At 37.1% G+C, this 21,102-nt stretch overlaps 3 protein-coding genes across 7 annotated transcripts; 1 reads left to right on the forward strand and 2 right to left on the reverse strand.

The window, feature by feature from the left end:
• Window positions 1-22: 22 nt before the first annotated feature.
• Window positions 23-1,612, reverse strand: LOC122134063 (musculoskeletal embryonic nuclear protein 1-like). The gene is made up of 3 exons (XM_019080692.2): window positions 1,482-1,612; window positions 1,251-1,371; window positions 23-556 (listed from the first exon to the last, which is right to left on the reverse strand). Exons 1-3 carry the CDS (start codon window positions 1,488-1,490, stop codon window positions 450-452), a joined length of 237 nt encoding a protein of 78 aa, XP_018936237.2. The 5' UTR covers window positions 1,491-1,612; the 3' UTR covers window positions 23-449.
• A 3,328-nt stretch (window positions 1,613-4,940) lies between these two features.
• Window positions 4,941-11,633, forward strand: LOC109063658. Of its 2 annotated transcripts, XR_006161110.1 has the most exons (5): window positions 4,941-5,316; window positions 6,307-6,409; window positions 6,501-6,705; window positions 10,258-10,371; window positions 10,460-11,633. XR_006161110.1 is itself a non-coding variant. In XM_042766217.1 (4 exons), the coding sequence occupies exons 1-4, from the start codon at window positions 5,050-5,052 to the stop codon at window positions 10,298-10,300; spliced, it is 618 nt and encodes a 205-aa protein (XP_042622151.1). In that variant the 5' UTR covers window positions 4,946-5,049; the 3' UTR covers window positions 10,301-11,633. The 2 variants fall into 2 exon arrangements, 1 of the variants encoding a protein (XP_042622151.1); XM_042766217.1 differs by having other exon boundaries at window positions 4,946-5,316; window positions 10,258-11,633.
• On the reverse strand, window positions 8,350-20,290 carry LOC109063659 (store-operated calcium entry regulator STIMATE-like). 4 transcript variants are annotated; one of them, XR_006161109.1, is made up of 9 exons: window positions 19,314-20,289; window positions 16,038-16,086; window positions 15,754-15,849; window positions 15,502-15,623; window positions 14,559-14,671; window positions 14,221-14,298; window positions 12,685-12,834; window positions 8,570-10,333; window positions 8,350-8,491 (listed from the first exon to the last, which is right to left on the reverse strand). XR_006161109.1 is itself a non-coding variant. In XM_042766216.1 (9 exons), exons 1-8 carry the CDS (start codon window positions 19,483-19,485, stop codon window positions 8,613-8,615), a joined length of 786 nt encoding a protein of 261 aa, XP_042622150.1. In that variant the 5' UTR covers window positions 19,486-20,290; the 3' UTR covers window positions 8,350-8,491; window positions 8,570-8,612. The 4 variants fall into 4 exon arrangements, 3 of the variants coding, with proteins under 3 accessions (XP_042622150.1, XP_042622149.1, XP_042622148.1); XM_042766216.1 differs by having other exon boundaries at window positions 8,570-8,618; window positions 19,314-20,290; XM_042766215.1 differs by having other exon boundaries at window positions 8,350-8,618.
• Between the last annotated feature and the right edge of the window lie 812 nt (window positions 20,291-21,102).

The following is a 21,102-nucleotide window of genomic DNA, read 5'->3' on the forward strand; positions in this document are numbered from 1 at the left end:
AATATCAACCAAAACTTGAAAATGAAATCTTAGACTACATCCTTTAATGAGCATCTATTTTCATTTGTACTCCACCCTCCTTCCTCAAATTTGCACAGGCAGCAATTTCATTAAATCAACATTGTGTGATGTAATATTTGCTCACATGGTTTGAAATAAGACTTGTTTGTATGCAGCGTGACACAGAAATCATACTTGGTGACTTGGGAGATACTTTTAGCTAATTTTGCATGTAGAAAACATGAGACTAGAAATTGGCACAGAAGGATTTTTAGGTACAACGTGATAAACATGGCATCAGCAAACAGTATAAAAAACACACACTAATACTTACAAATATGTAACATAATTATCCACATTACAGTCTTAATTCATGATGTGGATGCCAAAAGTGTACTCTGTGTGCTCACAAACATTTCAAACCCAGAGTTCATTCATGCATTCTGCACTCATTTGCCAAACACGCTTCCTGATGGAGGCTTGGGTTTCTCGAGCACTGTCTCGCTTCCAGATCGTACTCCACTGAAAACAGACGGCGCCACCTTCCCCATGCGCTCTACACAACAGACAAAAACAACAGATTGATTTCAGGGTTTATGCACGACTCAAAAAGTCTTAATTCACCCCACCACATGTTAGGGCCTTAAAAAGGTATACCTAAATCAAGAACAAATATCTGTTAGTGAAGTATGAAAACTAACTGTATTTTTCTGAACCAAATGCAGATATTTGCTCTTGTTTGAATCACAAACTCACTTCATTTTGATCAGTTTCTCAGAAAACAAGACTTTTTCTGTCTTGACTGTTATTTTGCGTTTCGGTGTATATTTGCCGTGAATCTTCAAACTTTTTGCAATGGAAACATCCTGAGAAGAAACATCGCTTCTTGCAGGGTAATCAGAAGGTACAGTTAAAGTTATTTCAATATTCTATTTTATTTATGGAAATCTGTTATGTTGCTAATACAATTCACTATAAGCTAATATTATCTGCTGCTTAGTTACATTTACAGAACATATTGATGTACTATATTGACTTTTATTGCTTAAATTTTCTTTACTTGGTCTTAAAAAGTTATTATATTCTACAATAATACAATGCAGTTTTTCAACAATATACCACAGCAACTTTCTGAAATCTTGACATGGAAAAATTGTAAAAAAGTATTTTTAAAAAGACCGTCTCTGTTCAAATCTAAACTATAATAGCTAATAGATCTCTGATTTACGTTCCAAACATGGCAAACTTACCACACTCAACCATGACCTCATATGTTTTGCTCTTGACCTCTCCCTTTAGCCCCAGTTTACTGCGGGCTCCTTTCAGGTCCTCCTCCTTCACAACTGGCCTCTTCTTCTTCTTAACCTCTGGCTGATGGAAGTATCATTTCAAAAGAGAAATGCCTATAGTAGTTAGTACTTAAATCATTCCACATACTTTTGTATTTCTAATCAGCACATTGAATTGATATATTTACATACCTGAGACATTCTGTATGTTTGCAGTCTGGTTTCTGAACAAGTTGGCGTGTTGCGTACTTTGTCGTCTTTTCGCCCTGGCTCTTTTATACCCTTGTTACCAGCTCAGTGTAACCCGCCCCCTCTCTTCTCATTATATATTATTAGCTCTGCAGTCAGTGTCAGAAAGCCTCTTTCTGAGCATGACTACTATGAACAGCTGAAAACATTACAGACACAACACACTCACATCCCTCCTCACGGATCAGTGACGAGTAGATTAAAGAATATGTTTTGTTGCTACATGCCAAAATTGTGAAAAACTTAGTGATTTTTGACATATCTGATACTCTCAACCTTATAAGACAGATTTGTTTTACAGCAATAACTGATATAATTCACCATAAAGCTGAATAATAAATGGAATTAAAAAACAAACCTTCTTAGTTGTGACAAATGTGTGTAATAATGGAGATGTTAACATGCACACAGATTATATAACCCAATCACTAAACACTTTTCTGGGGTGGTGAGTCAGCCTTTGTGAATGAGCAGGGACCATCATCATGCGTGCACCAATAAAAATAGATATTCAGAAACAGTTTTCATGTCAGTCATTGTCAACATTTGGGGCTGGTAAGATTTTTAATGATATTAAAAAAGAAGTCTCTTATGCTCAGCAAGGCTGCATTTATTTGATCCAAAATACAATAAAATCATCCTAACAATGTGCTAAATCATGTTAGCAAAATGCTAAACCATGCTAACAATGTGCTAAAACATGTTAGCAACATGCTAAACTTACTAAAACATGTTAACAACATGCTAATCATGTTAAAAAAATGCTAGCAGCAAGTCAAATTGTGTTAGCAATGAAACCACAAGCTTTTACAACTGCTTCAAACTTTCAGTATAGGCTTTCTCAAGTCCACTACAAAGCTTCTTCACAAACTTTACTTATCTAGTTATTATTATAGTTTTATATAGACCTCATTAAATTGAATTATTTATTTCTTGCTTTTACTCAATGTTAGTGTATTCCTATTCACTTGAAGCTGATATGCTGTCTGCTAATGTTAATAAGTAATAAAAAAAATAAAACAACTAAAAACATACAATTTTATACAAAAAACACTAACTTACTTTTCCCAGTTAATTCATAAAGAAGTATATTTGTTCCAATCCCAGTTAATTCATAAAGAAGTATATTTGTTCCAAATCTACTTATGGCGAAAAGAGTACCACAATACTCATTTCTAAAAGAAAAATACATGTAATTACTTGTGTTATTTCTTTACAACATACATTCTCCCCGGGATGGAGTCTGAAGCATTACCACATGCATTATCATACTTTGCAACAGGGGACAGAATTACATGAGTAAAATAATGTTTTGTTTTATTTACTATTCCAGCATTTACATGTAAAATAAACTTTCAATTAGACATAGTGCTATAGTACTTTTTATAAATATATTCAGTACAAAAAGCTAAGAGTGCAAGACTTCTATCTGTGCTTTATCAGGTTCCTCTTCCCTTTCTCCTGCATGCATGTGAGGGTCCAAAGGTTCGAACTGACAAGGCATCTGTCTGATTACAGTGCGATTCAATATTCTGGTGAGGAGAAGTCCTCAACTTCCACACAGCTCTCAGAACTGCATCACTATTTATCTGTCTCTCTTTCTGTGTGTGTCTGTGTGTGTGGTTTCATTGCCAGTGTGCAAATTAGCTGTCTTTATATGCTTAATGAAACTCCCCTTTTTATGCAAACTCTTCCCTCTTTCCATGCTCTACTCTCACTTTATCTCATTTGACAACGCCCCCTATTGAAACTCTTTTCAAATTGGAGGTGTGAAAAAAGACTGCTGAAGCTACTGATTTCAAATATTAAAACGGGAACCTTTTATGCAAAACGCACTTTTATAATGATCATATTTTTGTCTGCAGTGTGTACACAACCACCCTTTAATGAAAAAAATCCACAATTTTTTTCTTCTCTCCATGTCTCCCAATGAGCTGTTTGTGTCTGCAACCCAGTGTTGTGTCACATTGGCATAAGCGCCGCCCACGACTGGTGACGACATCTGCCCTATTAGCTTAGCTCCTCCCCCGAGTGAGATGAACACAGTCCGAGTTATATATTCTCGTCTAAGCAGCTGGTTGTAACTCAAGAATGTCTCAGCTATGTGGTAAACTATTGAAATGTTTCGTGGTTAGCTGTAACAATGAACATAAGAGTGTTCATTTACTCCCGGCAAACTGAAGACGTGGCTTCATTTTATTTTTGAAGGGAGTATGCTCAAAAAAGTAGGCAAATACTTGTATGTTTGTGCTAACCATTTTACATCAGACTGCTTTGTAAACGAGGGTCAATACAATGCAGGATTCGCATCAAAGCTTTTAATCAAGGGTGGATCAATACCAACTGCCCGTGATCTGACTTCACATCCTGCTAAAGTAAGTATCTGTCCATCAGAAGCACTTGCTGTAAACGCACAGCTCTCTGCTGGAAAGGGTGGCTGGGAGCAGCAGCTCATTTGCATTTAAAGATACACACACAAAAACAGAACAAAATATTGATGAGTCACCCAGCACTACACAGGTTTTTGTCCAATCAGATGTTCTCTAAGATGATAATGTCCCTCCCACAAAATGATTTCTCTTCTCTAATCATGGTTCCGTGTTCTAATGCTCATACGTTATTTTGTTTCCCAACCACAAACTGGTTACGAAGTGATTGGAGTTTACACATTTCGAAGAGGGGGCTATTTGCACCAGCACGCGACTTTGTGACAGGCATTTCTCTGATGCATCCTTCACTAATTTGGGGATGGTTACTGCAGGGATAACGTGCTACCTTACACTAGCAGACACGGCCGTTCCAACTCTGTACACTGTAGGCACTTCCCCTCCCACACGAGTAAGTATTGTTGTCTTCAGAAACTTCTGGGGCATTACATTAAAACCTTTCAAAAAAAAAAAGTAACCACTAAACTCTCCAGTGTTGCCAACTAATTTTCATGGGAAGTTGCTAAAGGAAGGTCGATTTGTTGCTAAAAGTTGCATTGTGATGTCTTTGTGTGATGACATCATCATGTATTTACGACGCAAAATTGTCACTGCATCAAATCTCAGCAAAAAAAAAAATAATATATATATATATATATATATATATTTTATATATGTTAATTTGTTCGTAAAATAATATAAATGCATAATATAAAAATATAAATAACTGTATTTTTAAATACAGTATTGAATTATTGAACACTTACACATTCTGAATTTTCCGTAATGATTTTTCAGTCGCTAAATCTAGAGACAATACCCCCAAATTAAAAAAACTTAAACTATACTCACCTGAATTTTCCGTAATGATTTTTCAGTCGCTAAATCTAGAGACAAGACTGCTAAATTGGCAACACTGAAACTATCCGCCTCTGAAACAACCTTTCTGTTGAGTGACGTAGCGGCATCATGACGCAGGAATCATTTGAACCGGAGCTTTGAACCGATTCTTTGAAACAAACAGCTAAAAAGAACCTGTTCACGCCACGGAAGAGTCGGATTACCGAGCATAGCAAGCTGCAGATATGGTGAAAAGGTGCGTTCTGGGTTGTTATCCGCACAAAACATTGTTCCCTTTTCCCAAACTACCGTGGTTGCGAGCCCGCTGGCTCGAATTTTTGCATTTTGAGGAAGGAGGAATATCGGAGAGCTCGCGTTTGTGTGCGAAGCATTTTGCCCGAGAATGCTTCACAAATTTACAGCAATATGAAATGGGCTTCGCTGACTTTCTTAGTCTGATGGACATGGCTATCCCGACGATATACACCGTTGGTCCGGAACCGAGTGTGAAGGTAAGTAGTTAACGTTACATCTGCCAGATTAACATAGCAGCAGGTTATTCTATCGAAGAACCGCCCAGGCGCCCACTTTGACCAGCCTGACTGACACGTACAACCACAAACCACGTTAGTTTTGTGCATTTAAAGGGACAGTTCACCGCAAAAATTTAAATTGTCATTATTTACTCACCTCATAACTTTCCAAGCATGTATGGCTTTTTCTCCAGTAGAACACAATAGAAGAATGTTTGAAGAACAAGTTTTCTTTACCATTAAGTTCTATTTAATTGACAAAATGAAATAAAAAAATCTTAAAATATTTTCTACTATGCTTCATAGAAGAAACAAAAGTAGATAAATCTGAAATCGAATGTACGTGGTAGCTTGTTCAAATAACAGTGCAGTAGTCTTTGCGAACAGGTTTACATTTACATTTAGTCATTTCGCAGACGCTTTTATCCAAAGCGACAAGGGAAGCGACCAAAATCAACAAAAGAGCAATGATATACAAGTGCTATAACAAGCTTAATGCAGTACACTTAGCAAGAGTTTTTAAAAAATTATATAACAAATAAAAAGAAAACAGATTAGAAAAAAAATAAACAAGCTAGTGTTAGAGGTCTTTTTGCTTTTTATTGTATAATAAATGAAAAGAAAACAAAATACAAAAAGATTAGAAAGCTAGTTTTAGTGTTTTTTTTTTTTTTTTTTTTTAGAAAACAAGCAGCAAATGAATAGAGTGCAAGTCTAAAAGGGACAAGTTTTTTAAAGAATTGAATTAGAATAGAGAGTGCTAGAGTTAGAGGGTCAAATAAAGATGGAAGAGATGTTTTTAGCCGATTCTTGAAGATGGCTAAGGATTTTACAGGTTGTACAGGTAACATTAAAAAAAAAAAAAACTAAAGTCAAAACGTCCATGGTTCAGTTTTGTTGTTTCTAACAACAGAAGAGCTATAGAAAAAATGTTTAACATTGCTTTATTTATCTACTGCTTACCAACAGCCAATGACACGAGAGGTAGGCTGCCAATGTAATGCTCCGGTTCTGAAGAGTGTGGCAGTCCAAGCAGTACGCACCCAAAAAAAGCCAAAACGGAGAAGTAAAGGTAGCATTTTTAGCTAAAAGTTTACTTGTGAGTTAACAGATTTGTTTTGCTTCAACGGTTTGATTTTCATTTTTGTGTGCTTTAATAACAGCCATTCAAGTGAGACCTCTTGTGAGTCATTGTGCTAGTGTGTCCTGCTCCGATGAGGATTTTCCCGTCAAATCTGAATCTTCATTTACATTAACACCAATTAAAAGGCCACACATGGAGGATTCCCCAGAGGGGTCGCCATACAGCTCAGAAGAACCAACAGATGACATCCACATGCCTAATAGAATAAAAAAAGATGACATAAAGTAAGTCTGTCCATGCTTCATTTGGGGTGTTGATCTGTAAACTCACAATCAGCAATATGTTGGTATCGAACACCCACTTTTCATGATTAAGTCAAATCAAGAATATGACTAAAGTTCACATCAAGAACTATAACGGTAACTATATTAGTGTCCACAGCAATGCACAGTACTGTTCTGTTTATTATAATAGCATACAGAAATTGTTGTATGCCACTTTAAATGTTCTAAAAATTTAAAACATTTAAAACTTTAAATGTTTTACATTATTTTACATTTATTCGGGTTCACAGTTTGTCAGCTGGAAATATTCTGAGTAAATGTTGATATAACTCTCTTGTGGTTAAGATTCAGCCCTCTCAGTGATGGATTGGGCTCAATTTCTAGTCAGGAAACATTCTTTTGCAAGTGATAAAATATTTATTTGCTCCCCTGCTGATTTTGCAAGTTTTCCCACTTACAAAGAAATGAAGGGTCTGTAATTTTTATGGTAGGTTTATTTTAACATAGAATATTTAGACATAGAATACCAACCAAAAAAATCCAGAAAAAAGCACTTTATATAAAGGTTAGAAATTGATTTGCATTTCAGTGAGTGTAATAAGTATTTGATCCCCTACCAACCAGCAGGAATTCTGGCTCCCACAGACTGGTTATGTGCCCATGTGGAACATAGATTAGTCCCGGCACTTTAAGAAGTTACTCCTAATGTCAGCTCATTAGGTGTATAAGACACCTGTCCATACAATCTTTATCTTCCATTCCAACCTTTCCCACCACCATGGGCAAGACCAAAGAGCAGTCAAAGGATGTCAGGGAGAGTAATGCTTACTATGACCCCAAGAACACCATCCCTACAGTCAAGAAAGGAGGTGGAAACATTATGCTTTGGGGCTGTTTTTCTGCTAAGGGTACAGGATGACTTCACCGCATTGAGGGGCAAATGGACGGGGCCATGTACTGTAAAATCTTGGACGAGAACCTCCTTCCCTCGGACCGAACACTGAAGATGGGTCATGGACCGCCAAGGCAGCATGACAATGACCCGAAACATACCGCCAACGCAATAAAGGAGTGGCTCAAAAAGAAGCACATTAAGGTCATGGAGTAGCGTAGCCAGTCTCCAGACCTCAATCCTATAGAAAAATCTGTGGATGGAGCTGAAACTTCGAGTTACCAAATAACAGTCAAGAAACCTTAAGGATTTAGAGAGGATCTGTAAAGAGGAGTGGACCAAAATTACTCCTGAAATGTGTGCAAACCTGTTGACCAACTACAAAAAAATGTCTTACCTCTGTGCTTGCCAACAAGGGTTTCTGCACCAAGTACTAAGTCATGTTTTGCTTAGGAATCAAATACTTATTTCACTCACTGAAATGCAAATGAATTTCTAACCTTTATATAATGTTTTTTTCTGGATTTTTTTTGGTTGGTATTCTGTCTCTGTATGTTAAAATAAACCAACCATAAAAATTAGACCCTTCATTTCTTAGTAAGTGGGCAAACTTACAAAATCAACACGGGATCAAATAAATATTTTCCCCACTGTATGTATGGATGTGTGTGTGTGTGTGTGTGTGTGTATGAAAATATATAAATGCTGTGAAACAAGTTACAGATCATAAAATAACAAAACACACAAATAGCTATTTTTACACTGTTTATTGAAAAAGCATACATAAGTTCACAATTTGTCAGTAAATCTTAATCATCTAATATTGTTTAGTACTTAACATCCCCCTCCACATCCAATTTGTTTCATTCTCCACCAACTGTTACCAAGACTGATCTGTAAAAATAGTCAGAATCAAACCCGGAGAGGGAAAGGCAGTTATATTTCCACCTAGACAAAATCCTTATCAGTAACCTTGTTGAATCCAGCAGGCCTGACCAGAAAGCCTGGTTTCAATTCATCCCTGTAAAACACAAACGCACAAACTTGGTCCATTAAATATCAGGTTGACAATACTAGCAGTAAGACAACTGATCCTGTAGCCCAATTACATTCACTCCAACTCTAAACCTACAGCCATCTTCCCATTCACATTACATCCATCTTCAGAATAAAGATTACAAAGAATAATCTGACATATGCAGTCTCAAGTTTATGATTTTTGCAGAGAATGCATGGTGCAAATTCATCCCCCTCCAAGGATCTGTGCCTTAGTGTTGGAATAAAATCAAATGCTCCATAGAGCACAAAAGTGTGAGGGTGGATGTGAAAGCATTTGGAAGAAAGGCCTGCTGGTTTAGTGTTTAGAGTTTGACAGTGTCCGAGTGGTAAATATTATATAGAGGCAAAGGGTAATGCTTAAAAACAGAGAAAACTTGAAGGTAATACTGCATACAAGATACCGCAACGTAGCATCAAACTGTGCAAGAGGTTACAGAAGCATCCGCACCAAAGCATCTACCCTGCAATGAGTAGCAAAACTGAAACAAAAAGTTTAAAGACAGTTCACCCAAAAATGAAAAATGTTGTGCACTCCCAATCATGTTGTTCAAAAACTGTATGACTTGTTCTTCTGTGAAACACAAAAAAATATTTTGTCTTTGTCAGGGGTCCAATGTTTTTTTGAACCGTGATGTTCTTCATAATGTTCTACAGAAGAATGAAAATCATACAGGTTTGGAAAAACATGAGGGGAAGTAAATGACTGAATTTTTATTTTTGAGTGAACTGTGCTTTTAAGAGGCCACACAAACAACAATTAAAACGGGAAAAATTAGTGTTAGAACACAGTGACACTGAATTGAGGCAGATACACATTGAAAAGCCAAACAGTAAGATAAAACAATCCCAGTCAGGGGTCTGAAACAGCCATCCCTGGATTTACGTACCATTTTAAATCGTCTGCTGCCGAATGGTTAAAAACACACATTGAAAGCAGACTGTACCAACTGTATTATAATGCTGGCTTATAACACTGCTGACCAGTGTTATTCTATAACATTTATCAGCACAGTTTCCTCACAGCTGACACGCACACAAAACTCTGCTGCAGCTACAGTCACAAACTTTGGAACCAACTTCGAGTGACCTTGAACAGTTTGTCCAAGTCAGTGTGATCAGTCACATGCATATGGTTAAAGGTACTTATTTTAGTGTTACATCAGTATGTTATTTGTAAGGTAGACACTTTTTAAAAGGTTTTGAATTGCTTTGTGCAGTTCAAAGGCTGGGCAGATGCTAGGAGGAGATGTAGTTGTGTTGTATATCCACTGGAGAATCACATGTTCTTTAAGCACGACAAAGGAGCCACAGTACAGAATTATGAATGTGCACAAAAAACCTTGACAGACTGAAAATATTATGGTCTGATCATCTCCTCTAAGCCAAAACCCTTTGACATAGGGTAGCAAAAAACCTTTTAGTGACGTCCGTAGGCTTCTCTAGTGTTTGTCTACTGGAGCACGAGTTAGCCTTCATGCCCCTCACTTTCTGATCGATGTTCAGGTAAATGAGGTGGGGTCATGAGAATGAGGGAGGCCTCAAGTCTAAATTGATTTGAATTCAAACTGGAATACCAAGACGGTGCTTCTTTTTCTTAACAGGCTTGAGCCCTGTGAGTCTTCGTACATCGTCGTCACCATCTGAATCCTCCATTTCATCATCTGCAGAGAACAGAATCTGACCAGCACAGGAGGAAGAGGGCAAAGAGAAAGACTGTAACTAATCTTTTTTTAAACTCCTCGCATACTTAAATAAGTAGGCATTCTCTTTACATTCTGACTGAACTGCTTTTCCCTTTACCAGTGAGAAAGATGGACTATAATCTCTTGACTAAACCATCTGACAGATGTCAACAAATTAATATTTGACACAGATAGTGGTTGGATGGAAATGCTACACTCGAGATGACTGTTCTTGCTGTCAAGTTCCCTGCTCAAATGACTTGCCTTGTCTCAAATCTAGCTCTGCTAACACAACCAAGCAGTAAGATGAAAGGAAATATGTATTCAGGAGATGCTACTGGGTCAAACATCATCAAAATACAGAAATATTAGTAGCATGTTATCGTGTTTCATTCATCCTTAGAAAAAAATCACTCAAAATCAAATGTACCCAAAGTTCATTACTGGACGTTTTGTTAATTAGCACAGGGTGTGCAGCCCTTTTTTAAAAGAACACTATTTTTTGGAAATAGGCTCATTTTCCAACTCGCCTAGAGTTAAACAATTGAGTTTTACCATTTTCGAATTAATTCAGCTGATCTCCAGGTCTGGCGGTAGCACTTTTAGCTGCAGCTTAGCATAGATCATTGAATCTGATAAGACCGTTAGCATCTTGCTCAAAAATGACCAAAGTTTCTCGATTTCCTATTTAAAACTTGACTCTTCTGTAGTTACATTGTGTAATAAGACCAATGGAAAATTAACTATACTCTCATACCAATGGGTGCAGCAGGCACAATGATATTACGCAGCACCAGAAAATAGTCCCCAGCTAGGTAACCATGGTACGGCAGCAAAGTTCTTTGATTATTACGCTACAATGAGAGTATAGTTCCTAGACATATCAGCCTAGAAAATCACAACTTTTCATTTTCCGCCAGTCGTAGTACAAGATGTAACTACATAAGAGTCAAGTTTTAAATGGGAAAAATATCAAAACTCTTTGGTCATTTTTGAGCGAGTTGCTAACGGTCTTATCAGATTTAATGATCTATGCTAAGCTGCAGCTGAAAGTGCTACCCCCAGACCCGAAGAACGGCTGAATGGATTCGAAAACCATAAAACTCAACTGTTTAACTCTAGGGGAGTTGGAAAATGAGCCTATTTTCAAAAATAGTGTCATGTTCCTTCAAAGGCACACCTGCTTCTTTAGAATGTAAACTCACTGTGACTTATCATGGTTACACATACTTCAGGTCTGAAGCGTTGGGAAAGGAACTCTCATGCACCTGTAATGGTCATGCAGATGTACTAGGGAAAAAAAAGAGGATGTCCCATCTAGGACTTGAGTAGAGGGATGATTTTGAATATAACACTTTAGGTCAAGGGAAAGCCCAAAATATGAATTCTGTCATGTTTATTGGGTGTTTAAGGAACAGCAAAAATGTCTTGCCATAGCAAGTCTATGTCTAGATTCAGATCTCCAATGTTTAGATCGTTTTGATAATGTTTCATACATTCCATGAACTGTTAAATGTTATTTATGTTATTGGTTATAATTTCTTTTATGGAAATGTTTTATTCTGTGGTTTAAACATACAAATAATCTAATTTCCAATAAAAATTTTAACACAAACTATTATATAATTAATTAGGGGCCAAGCCCCTATTGAAGTTATTAGTTTTTACTTCTTTCCATAAGGGAGTCTATGGCAGCCCTATGAAAGGAACATGAGAAAATGATGAAATGTGGCAAAATTGTAGAGATGGTAATGAATAGTGATTTGACCAGTTTTGAAGTCTCTAGGACCAACTCCACAACCACACCACCAAAAAAAAAATTCACTAAAACAAAACACATCACAACCCAACCCTCTAAAAAAAAAAAAAAATTAGCTTAGTTCATCTGATTACTCTCCTCATTCTGATCACATTGAATAGCTTTTATTTGTGTTTGTGTGTGTGTGTGTGTGTGTGTGCTCATTCTCACACTGATGAATGCCTGATGAATGTACATCAACTGAGTGGCACATTCTGCTAAGCATCAGGCACTGAATCTTTCAGGTCGTTGGTTCGAATCCCATGTGGAACATTTTCAGACCCAAAGAGGTACTTTGGCATTATGAAGTTGGTTCTGTTGCAGGCACTTAGCCTTTCTAAGAATGATTAAATAGATAGAGAGCAAACTATTGGATGGATAGATGCAGGCAGGAAGGCAGGCAGGCAGGCAGATTGCGTAGCTAGCTTGGCCCCGTATAACTGTTTGCAGTTCTTGTTCAATTTAAATTTTATTCAATTAACAGCCCTAGGAATCATCATTCTCCCTTTTTGCTGTTACATCAAATTGATTCAGTAAGAGTAACTTACTTCTGATTCAGAGTCATCATGCGACAGTGCCCGTCTATAGCGCACTTTGCTGCTGCCACGAGGGTCATCTTCTGCTTCCCTCTCCTCTAATTTGGCTTTTGTTCTGCCCTTCTTCATTATGAAGTTATCTACCACCCAGAACATCAGAGCCTGGATATACACATAAACAGGGGCAAACATTTCAGCCACATTTTCTCAACATAAGAAACAAGAAGTGAAAAAAAAAAAAAACAGATAGTTATGTACAAATACATAGCTAAAATATATACAAATAACTACATTAGAAAATGCAAAAAAAAAATTAAGGGAAGCAATTACACAATTCAAAAGTTTGAGGTCTGTAAGATATATATTTTTTTGAAAGTAATACTTTTATTAAGCGAGAATGCTTTAAATTGATCAAAAGACAAATTAATACTAATTAAAAAACAAATTAAAAAAATATCAAAATCAAATAAAAAAAAAAAAAACCATAAAACAATCCTCAAAAATATTGTGTATTTGGTGTAATGAAATGTGTTTACAACTTTTAACAACATTAAAGGGGTCATATGATGCTGCTAAAAAGAACATTATTTTGTGTATTTGGTGTAATGAAATGTGTTTATGTGGTTCAAGGTTCAAAAAACATTATTTTCCACATACTGTACATTATTGTTTCTCCTCTATGCCTCGCCTTCTGAAACGCGTCGATTTTTACAAAGCTCATCAGTCTAAAAAGCGAGGTGAAGGAGCATGTGGCAACCACATGTGATGACCCCGGGCTTGAAAGCCGATCTGGCGATCCACAGTGCAAAGTTGATGTATTTTCTCAGCGACCAGCACGGATCAGCTCCAGGCATGACGAAGCGGATATCATCCTCTTTTGGAAGGCCAAACAAAGTAGTTTCGCTTTCACAGTAAAACACACAGCGTCTATATGACATGGTGGCGGCGGCAACAACACTACTACAACGAGAATAAAAGGTATGCCTTCTTTCTCTGCATGAACATCTGTGCGGCGTTATGCAAATGTTCCCACATACTGACATAGACATATGGGGTCTGTTAGAACGAGCCATTTTGGGGGGTGTGGAAGAGTATTAATTTTATAAAGAATATCTCTTTGGATTTGAGACTTTAGTCTTTGCAACTTTACAGATCTTCTTTATTCACCAAGAGCTTGTAACATTCCAAAGAGAAAGGAAAAATTCAAATCGCATCATATGACCCCTTTAATAATAATATGTTTCCTGATCAAATCTGCATATTAGAATGATTTCTGAAGGATCATGATTCATGTTACACTGAAGACTGGAGTCATCTGGCTACTGAACATTCATAATCACATGAATAAATGACATTACATATTTTATTAAAACAGAAAACAGTTATTTTAAAACATATAACATTTCACAATATTACTGTTTTTACTGTGTTTTGATCAAATAAATGCAGCCTCAGTAAGCATAAGAGACTTTTTTTCAAAAAAATAAAAAAAAATCATACTCGCCCTAACTTTTGATTGGTAACAATACATAAAGGTTTGTCACTTACGTTCACGAAAAACGGGACAATTAGCATGACGATAGCTAACTCCAGATGAGGGTTTGTTATGGGGTTGAGCGTAGCCAGCTGTCCAATACACAAACACCAATCAAATACATTAATCCAAAACATTTAAAACTACCATAATTTAATGACAATTTTCATTTTTGGGTGGAACTTTTTCTTAACTGCAAGCTAGTAAAGCAGTATTATAATGATACATGATGAGAATAAATTTTCTCTAAACATGTCAGTAGTATTATAATGATACATGATGTTGATACATTTTCTCCAAACGTCAGTGAGTTGAGAACATGAACCACAGTTAAACATCCTGACGGACTGACCTTCTTCCACTGAGGGAGGAGGAGGACCAACATGATCATGACCTTCTCAAACATCATGATGAGTATGTAGAGAGCACACTGACCCGCCCAGGCACTGCACTGAACCGGCTCACCTACATGCAAACATTAGAAATACGATACTTGAAAACAGTGATTCTTAACCAGGTGGCCCCAGCAAACCTCCAAGAGGGCCCCAAGATTACTTTAAAATAAGACAAAACAAGAATTAAATCATCAAAAAAAAAAATCAAAATATCTTATTTTAAATCAACCCCTCAAGAAGTTTTTATTTATTTAAAGAACCAGGATTTCCATGGCCTTAAAAAAAAAACTTGAATATATGAGGAAACCAAGACCTGAAAAGTCATGTAAATGAATAAAATCGTAAATATCTTTTAAAATCCTTATTTGGTAAATCACAAAAAATAGAAAATAATTGAATATTGTTATGGGGGGCCCAGGAGTGAAAAAGGTTAAGAATCACTGCTAGAAAACATAATTTCCTGTTCATCAATCATCATAAATGGTATCTTTCACTGCCTATGAGATCCCACAACCCTTATGTGCAGTTCAGTAGAAACTTGGTTGGAAGAACTGGTTAAATAATTCTCATCTAAATTAATTCAACCTCATTACATGACATTACAGTGCCCTGAAAGATGGTCTGACTAGTTTTATTGGAGAGAACCTTAATATAAATCATTGATTAGACTTGTTTGGTTTCGGACAGCCATTATAGTCTGTGAAGAACAAGATTTCTATCATGATTTCAAATAAATTGAATTCAGTGAACACAAATCGAACAAAACAAAAGAACAAAATTAACTTACCAAACATTACACTCATGAGTCCTACCACCTCCATATTAATACAAATCCACATAAAATAAAAAAGCTCAGTGGAAGTGTCTAGTCCTATCAATTGATGTTTAAAAGGCTCATACCATACTCTCCAAAACGCAGCGAATCCCACTGTTTCCATTCAACCACAGCGCTAACAGCCTTCACGCCGCCATAGATCACCAGCATGCCCAGAGTCGCATCCAAAAGGAAGTTGATCAGGTATCTACGGAAAATGACACAAGGAGTTGGTCGCTGAACAGAGCGGATAACAAATATGTAAAAACCACAATCACAGATGGGAAATACAACGATGTGTGGGGGAAACACTGAAACAACGACGCACACAGACTCACAGTGAACATGGGTCCTCCTCTGTGAGGTCAGACAGGTAGACATTGGCAAAGTGAATGAACAGCATCCCTATGGCCTGTTTGGAGGTGTCCAGAAACCTAAGAAAGGTGAAGGGGAGGAGGGGACGGTTAGAGGGAGGAGACCTGGTTAGAACTCACCATTAAGTCACAAGGGGAACGGAGCTACAGAGGGCCGCTAGACAGAGTTCAGGTCAGTGGAGTGCTGCATTGACCGTGCATGCGTTTAAGAATTTAGTGCTTGCTAATGATACAAAATGGCACTTTACCAGATTCTCCAGGGTCTCCGTTCGTGCTTGGGTTCCCTGAAGCGTTTCACTGTGGAGAGGTAAACAGAAGCTTTCACAATGGTAGCAGGAAAAAGGAGGTGATCAATAATGTCTGCCACTTGGGGGTAGTGCTGATGCTAAAATCTCTTTCCTTGCTCTATCAGATATAGTGCTATGAAAACACAGGGGTCAATAAATGATACATCAGATTAACATTTCAAAAGAGGAAGAGCTGAATGAGGAACTGCTTCATCATGGGTGTAAAGAGTTTTCTGCGCTCACATGCAAAACCAAACCTGTAAAAACAAAAAAGGTTTATTTATTTATTTATTTTGATTTTTTTTAATATGGCAGTTTATTACATTTTTATACAATATATATTTTTTACTTTATATCTCCACAAAATATCAAAATGAATTTTAATTAAAGAAATCAGTACATTCAAAATCATAGAAGATGTGTACTGAATGTATGAACTGCATTTTTTGTTTCTAAATTTTTAGATTCTGTCAACAAAATAAACAGAGAGGACAGTAATAAAGATAAAAACAAATACAGTTGCTGGCAGTGTTGCTTTTAAAGAGGCAGTGAGAATTGCTGCTTTTTGGGCTGTGGAAACCGCTAGTGCAGCCACCCTAGTTGCCAAACGTGACCCAATGGTTCACACAAATAAAGGGCAGCCTGTTTCACACAATGGCTGTTTGTTTGTGTACAGCTATTAACTATGTGTCCCCTGAACACAATCTCCTACTCTTTACATGTACTGCTTGCATATCCACTGAGAGGAGATGACACACGGCTTACAGTTTCACACATCTCGTATATTACTCTGGCTTACCCTGTTCTACTGGACTGTTGTAGTTTTTTTATCTAGTCTATTGAGTTAAGGTATGTTCACACAAAGAAAAATGTAAAAGATCTAAGAGTTAGGTGATCTCTGGGTCACTTGATGGGGGATAAAAAAAAAACATTGACAAGTATGAATATATGAATGTATCTCTGATGGGAACTGACTGTCTTTAGAAAAGTTTAGATGGTATTTTCTTTTCATCTTGCCTCTGAACAATGCATATTAAAGTTTTCATAGCAGCACTGCTTTGTTTACAGCGGTAACCCAGGAAACACTGTATTATTGCTGTTCATAAGCGCCACCTGCTGTCAGAGATCTGCATCTCATTCAGCTCGTTTTGTTCAGATATTTTTTATGTAGTAAAGTTTCTCAAAACTAAAGTCAGACCATTCTGTTTTTGCTTCAAATTTCAAAATTATAGTCTAATTTAGATTAAAAACTACTCATGCTGCATGTATGCTGCATCTTTGTTTGGATCATGATTAAAATCCAGTGGCCTCTAATTTTAAATGGAAAGATCACAGACAAAGCCTTAGTTTGTTCATATTAGGAGATTTATTTTATTTGTGTAACTTATTTGATGTGGGGTTTGTTTTAAAATTTCAATTTAGTTTTGTTATATTTCAATTTCACAAAGAAACGTGCAGCAATAGCCTAATAAAATGACACCTTTTTATTTACTGTATAATGTCTACAATCTCATTTTGTAAAAAAAAGTGAGAAAATTTAATCGTGAAATCAAAATCGTAAATCGAATTGTGAGTTAAGTGAATCGTTACATCCCTAGCAAACACTGACAACTAGTAAAAACTTCAAAGCATGCTTTATTAAAGTCTATTCTATTTTTTTAGTGAGAAGTTCTCCTGTGCATACAAATACAAAATGATCCATGCAATTATTAGTCAATAAAATGAGATCCAATGTTTTTAATCCGATATCATTCCTCTGTGTTGTTATTGTAACAGCTGTGGTTTAATGGACTCTATTATATATATATATATATATATATATATATATATATATATATATATATATATATATATATATATATATATATATATTTTTTTTTTTTTTTTTTTTACTTTATTTTCATCGTTCTTGATAGTGTTGTGTCATTCCGCTTTTGGTGCATAAATATTATTTTAAACATTTATTGAACTCGTTATCCTTTTTTAAAGGAAAATTATATCACGTTAATTATCATTATCAATTTATCGCCTAGCCCTACTTTATAGTCATCATTCTTGGTCATCATTCTTTTCCGATACAGTTTCTTTCTTTCAGTGAGACATGCTAGATACAAGCACACACAAGCCCAAACACCAGGGGTCTGTAAATGACCTACACAACTTAAGATCTGTGGCCAAGCAAAAACCATGTGCTTTATTTTAAGTACTCTGTAAGGTTGACAGTGGTGAGCATGCATTGAACTGCATGATTCACTAACAAGCCTTGACCTGCCTTCTTCTAAGACCAAACCCTTAAATCTTCAATAAATTAACCAGAGCTGATCAAGTCCCTTCAATGTTGCTATAAAATAGAAGTACAGACAGACATTTTCTTCCATATTATGAAGTACACTTGAGTGTAACAGATTATCAGAAAAAATGTAGGGCGACAACTTGGTCCAATGCATCGTTGTTAAGCAGATTTTGAGATGTTGTTGTTCTCTAAAGCAGAGACAGGTGGATGCAAGTTTAAGGGGTGAGTTTAAGTGGACTAAATGATTGGACAAGTCCTGAATATATCACCAGAGAGAAGTCTGTCGTTCTCACCGAAAGGTACAGTTCTGACATTTTATTAGGAGATCAAGATTTTTTATTTAGCCTAAAAAACAAACAAACTGAGCAATTCTTCACAATACGATCTACAGCATATATTTAGGAAACAGATAGGGTGACTTTTCATCTCATACAGACTTTGAAGGAATAGCTCATTCCAAAATTTGCCTATAATGTACTCACTCTCACGCCATCCGAGATGTAGCCGAGTTTGTTTCTTCATTGGAACATATTTGAGGAAATTTAGCATCGACACTGGACCTTATTTCCCAATGGATCCTCTGAACTGAACCCGTCACAACAAAACTACAAACAAAATAAATGAAAACACCATCACAATATTGTCTAGATGAATTTGTTTATTATAAACATGCAGTTTTTCGCTCACAAGATGTTAATTGATGAAACTGGAGTCGTGTGGATTACTTGTGGATTATTGTGATGTTTTTATCAACTTCTGGACTCTGATTCTGACAGCACCCATTCACTGCAGAGGATCCACTGGTTAGCAAGTAATGCTAAACTATTCCAAATCTGTTCCAATCAAGAAACAAACTTATCTACTAGATGGCCTGAGGGCGAGTACATTTTCAGCAATTTTTCACTTTTTGGATCAATAAAGACAGCTGCCCTGCCTATACTTACACATAAGGGTACTAAAGGCCACCACTCCCAGCAGGCCCTGCAGGAAGATGCCAAATGAGTCCATGAAGTCCCCGCTGGAGCAGCCCTGGGCATCAGAATCAGTGGGAGAGGAGTTGGTGGACGCAGACGGCAGCTGACGTCGCGACAGCACACTGACCCCAACACCCGCCATTGCGCAACACTTAGAGGATCTCGAGTGTTCAGAAAAGCCACAAAATATCAGTCTCGAGCAGTGGAAATGATCGGCAGGACGGCGACACAGCTGTGGTACATAATGAAGACTCTCCTATGAGCCTCCAGTCACGGTTACTGAAGCGCAGACTGATCGTGTTTCATCCTGGACCTCGATGCAGCCATCCAGTTGTGAGCTACCTAATATCTGTCAGCAGGTTGTGCTGTATAAACATCTCCTCAGCATCGAGTAAACATGCTACAGACTTTAACAGTACGTTAGCTGGCGGCTGATGCTCTCGATACTACAACACCGTACAGTCTATGTACAACACACGCGTTGTCATGGAGACATTTATCGGTTATATTATTATAGAGCGCGTGCGGTTAGCCGCAAGAATTCAAAAACGGTGGCCTTGTGGTTCAATTAAAGCAGTTAAACATTTACAGTTCAGTTAAGTCAAAAGGTATGGCGTTTAAAACTTCCCTTCCCGTTATAACTCGTTTAGAAAGGCAAATAATAGGCAGCTCATTGGGTAACGTAGTTCCGCTGATTTAGCGAGAGTCCGGTCTGGCGCTTCCTGCTAGCAAACCAGCTGAAGAAAAAACTGCCACCGCTGCTTTCAGGAGGAGAGTTGATTCTAAATACGCGTAGAATCGGGAAGCTCTGCGTCCAAACTAGTCACATTTACCACGAATCTGGTAAAGACGCATATTATCCGTAATGGCAGGACACTTCCTTTTCCAATGTATTCAGGTGCCGCTTACGCTCATTACGCGACGATCTACTGCGTCATCACTGTCACGTCGTACTAAAGCATGATGGGATATGTAGTTCTAGGAGATCCCTTGCAGCAGCAGGTGCAATTCATGAAATTCTAATAAATCTTAAGGTGCGTCCCAACTCGTGTACTATTCTGTGCTGTTATAGTATAAATAGTATAACTAGTGTGTTCAAAATAAATTAGTGCTTTTATTTAGCATGGATGCATTAAATTGATCAAAATTAGTAAATACATATTATATTTATATTTCAAATATAATATATATTTCAAACTTCCTGTTAGTCAAAGAATCCTGAAAACTAATAACTAAGTAATAAGGTTTCATGAGCATCAAATATTGTATTAGAATGATTTTTGAAGAGTCATGTGACACTGAAGACTGAAAAAGTGAAAGTGAAGTGACGTGTGGCCATGTATGGTGACCCATACTCAGAATTTGTGCTCTGCATTTAACCCATCCAAGTGCACACACACACACACACACACACACACACACACTAGTGAACACACACCCGGAGCAGCGGGCAGCGATGTGCTGTGGCACCCGGGGAGCAGCTGGGGGTTCGGTGTCTTGCTCAAGGGTCTCACCTCAGTCGTAGTATTGAAGGTGGAAGAGAGCACTGGTTTTTCACTCCCCCCACCCACAATTCCTGCTGGACCAGAGACTCGAACCCTTCGGTTTACAAGTCAGACTCTCTAACCATTAGGCCACGACTGACTAACTGGAGTAATGCTGCTGAAAATTCAGCCTTGTAATCACAGAAATAAATGTAATTTTAAAATATATGAAAATGATTTTAAATTGTAATATTCCACAATATTAGTTTTACTGT

Source organism: Cyprinus carpio, chromosome A11 (assembly GCF_018340385.1).
Source record: "Cyprinus carpio isolate SPL01 chromosome A11, ASM1834038v1, whole genome shotgun sequence".
NCBI lineage: Eukaryota > Metazoa > Chordata > Actinopteri > Cypriniformes > Cyprinidae > Cyprinus > Cyprinus carpio.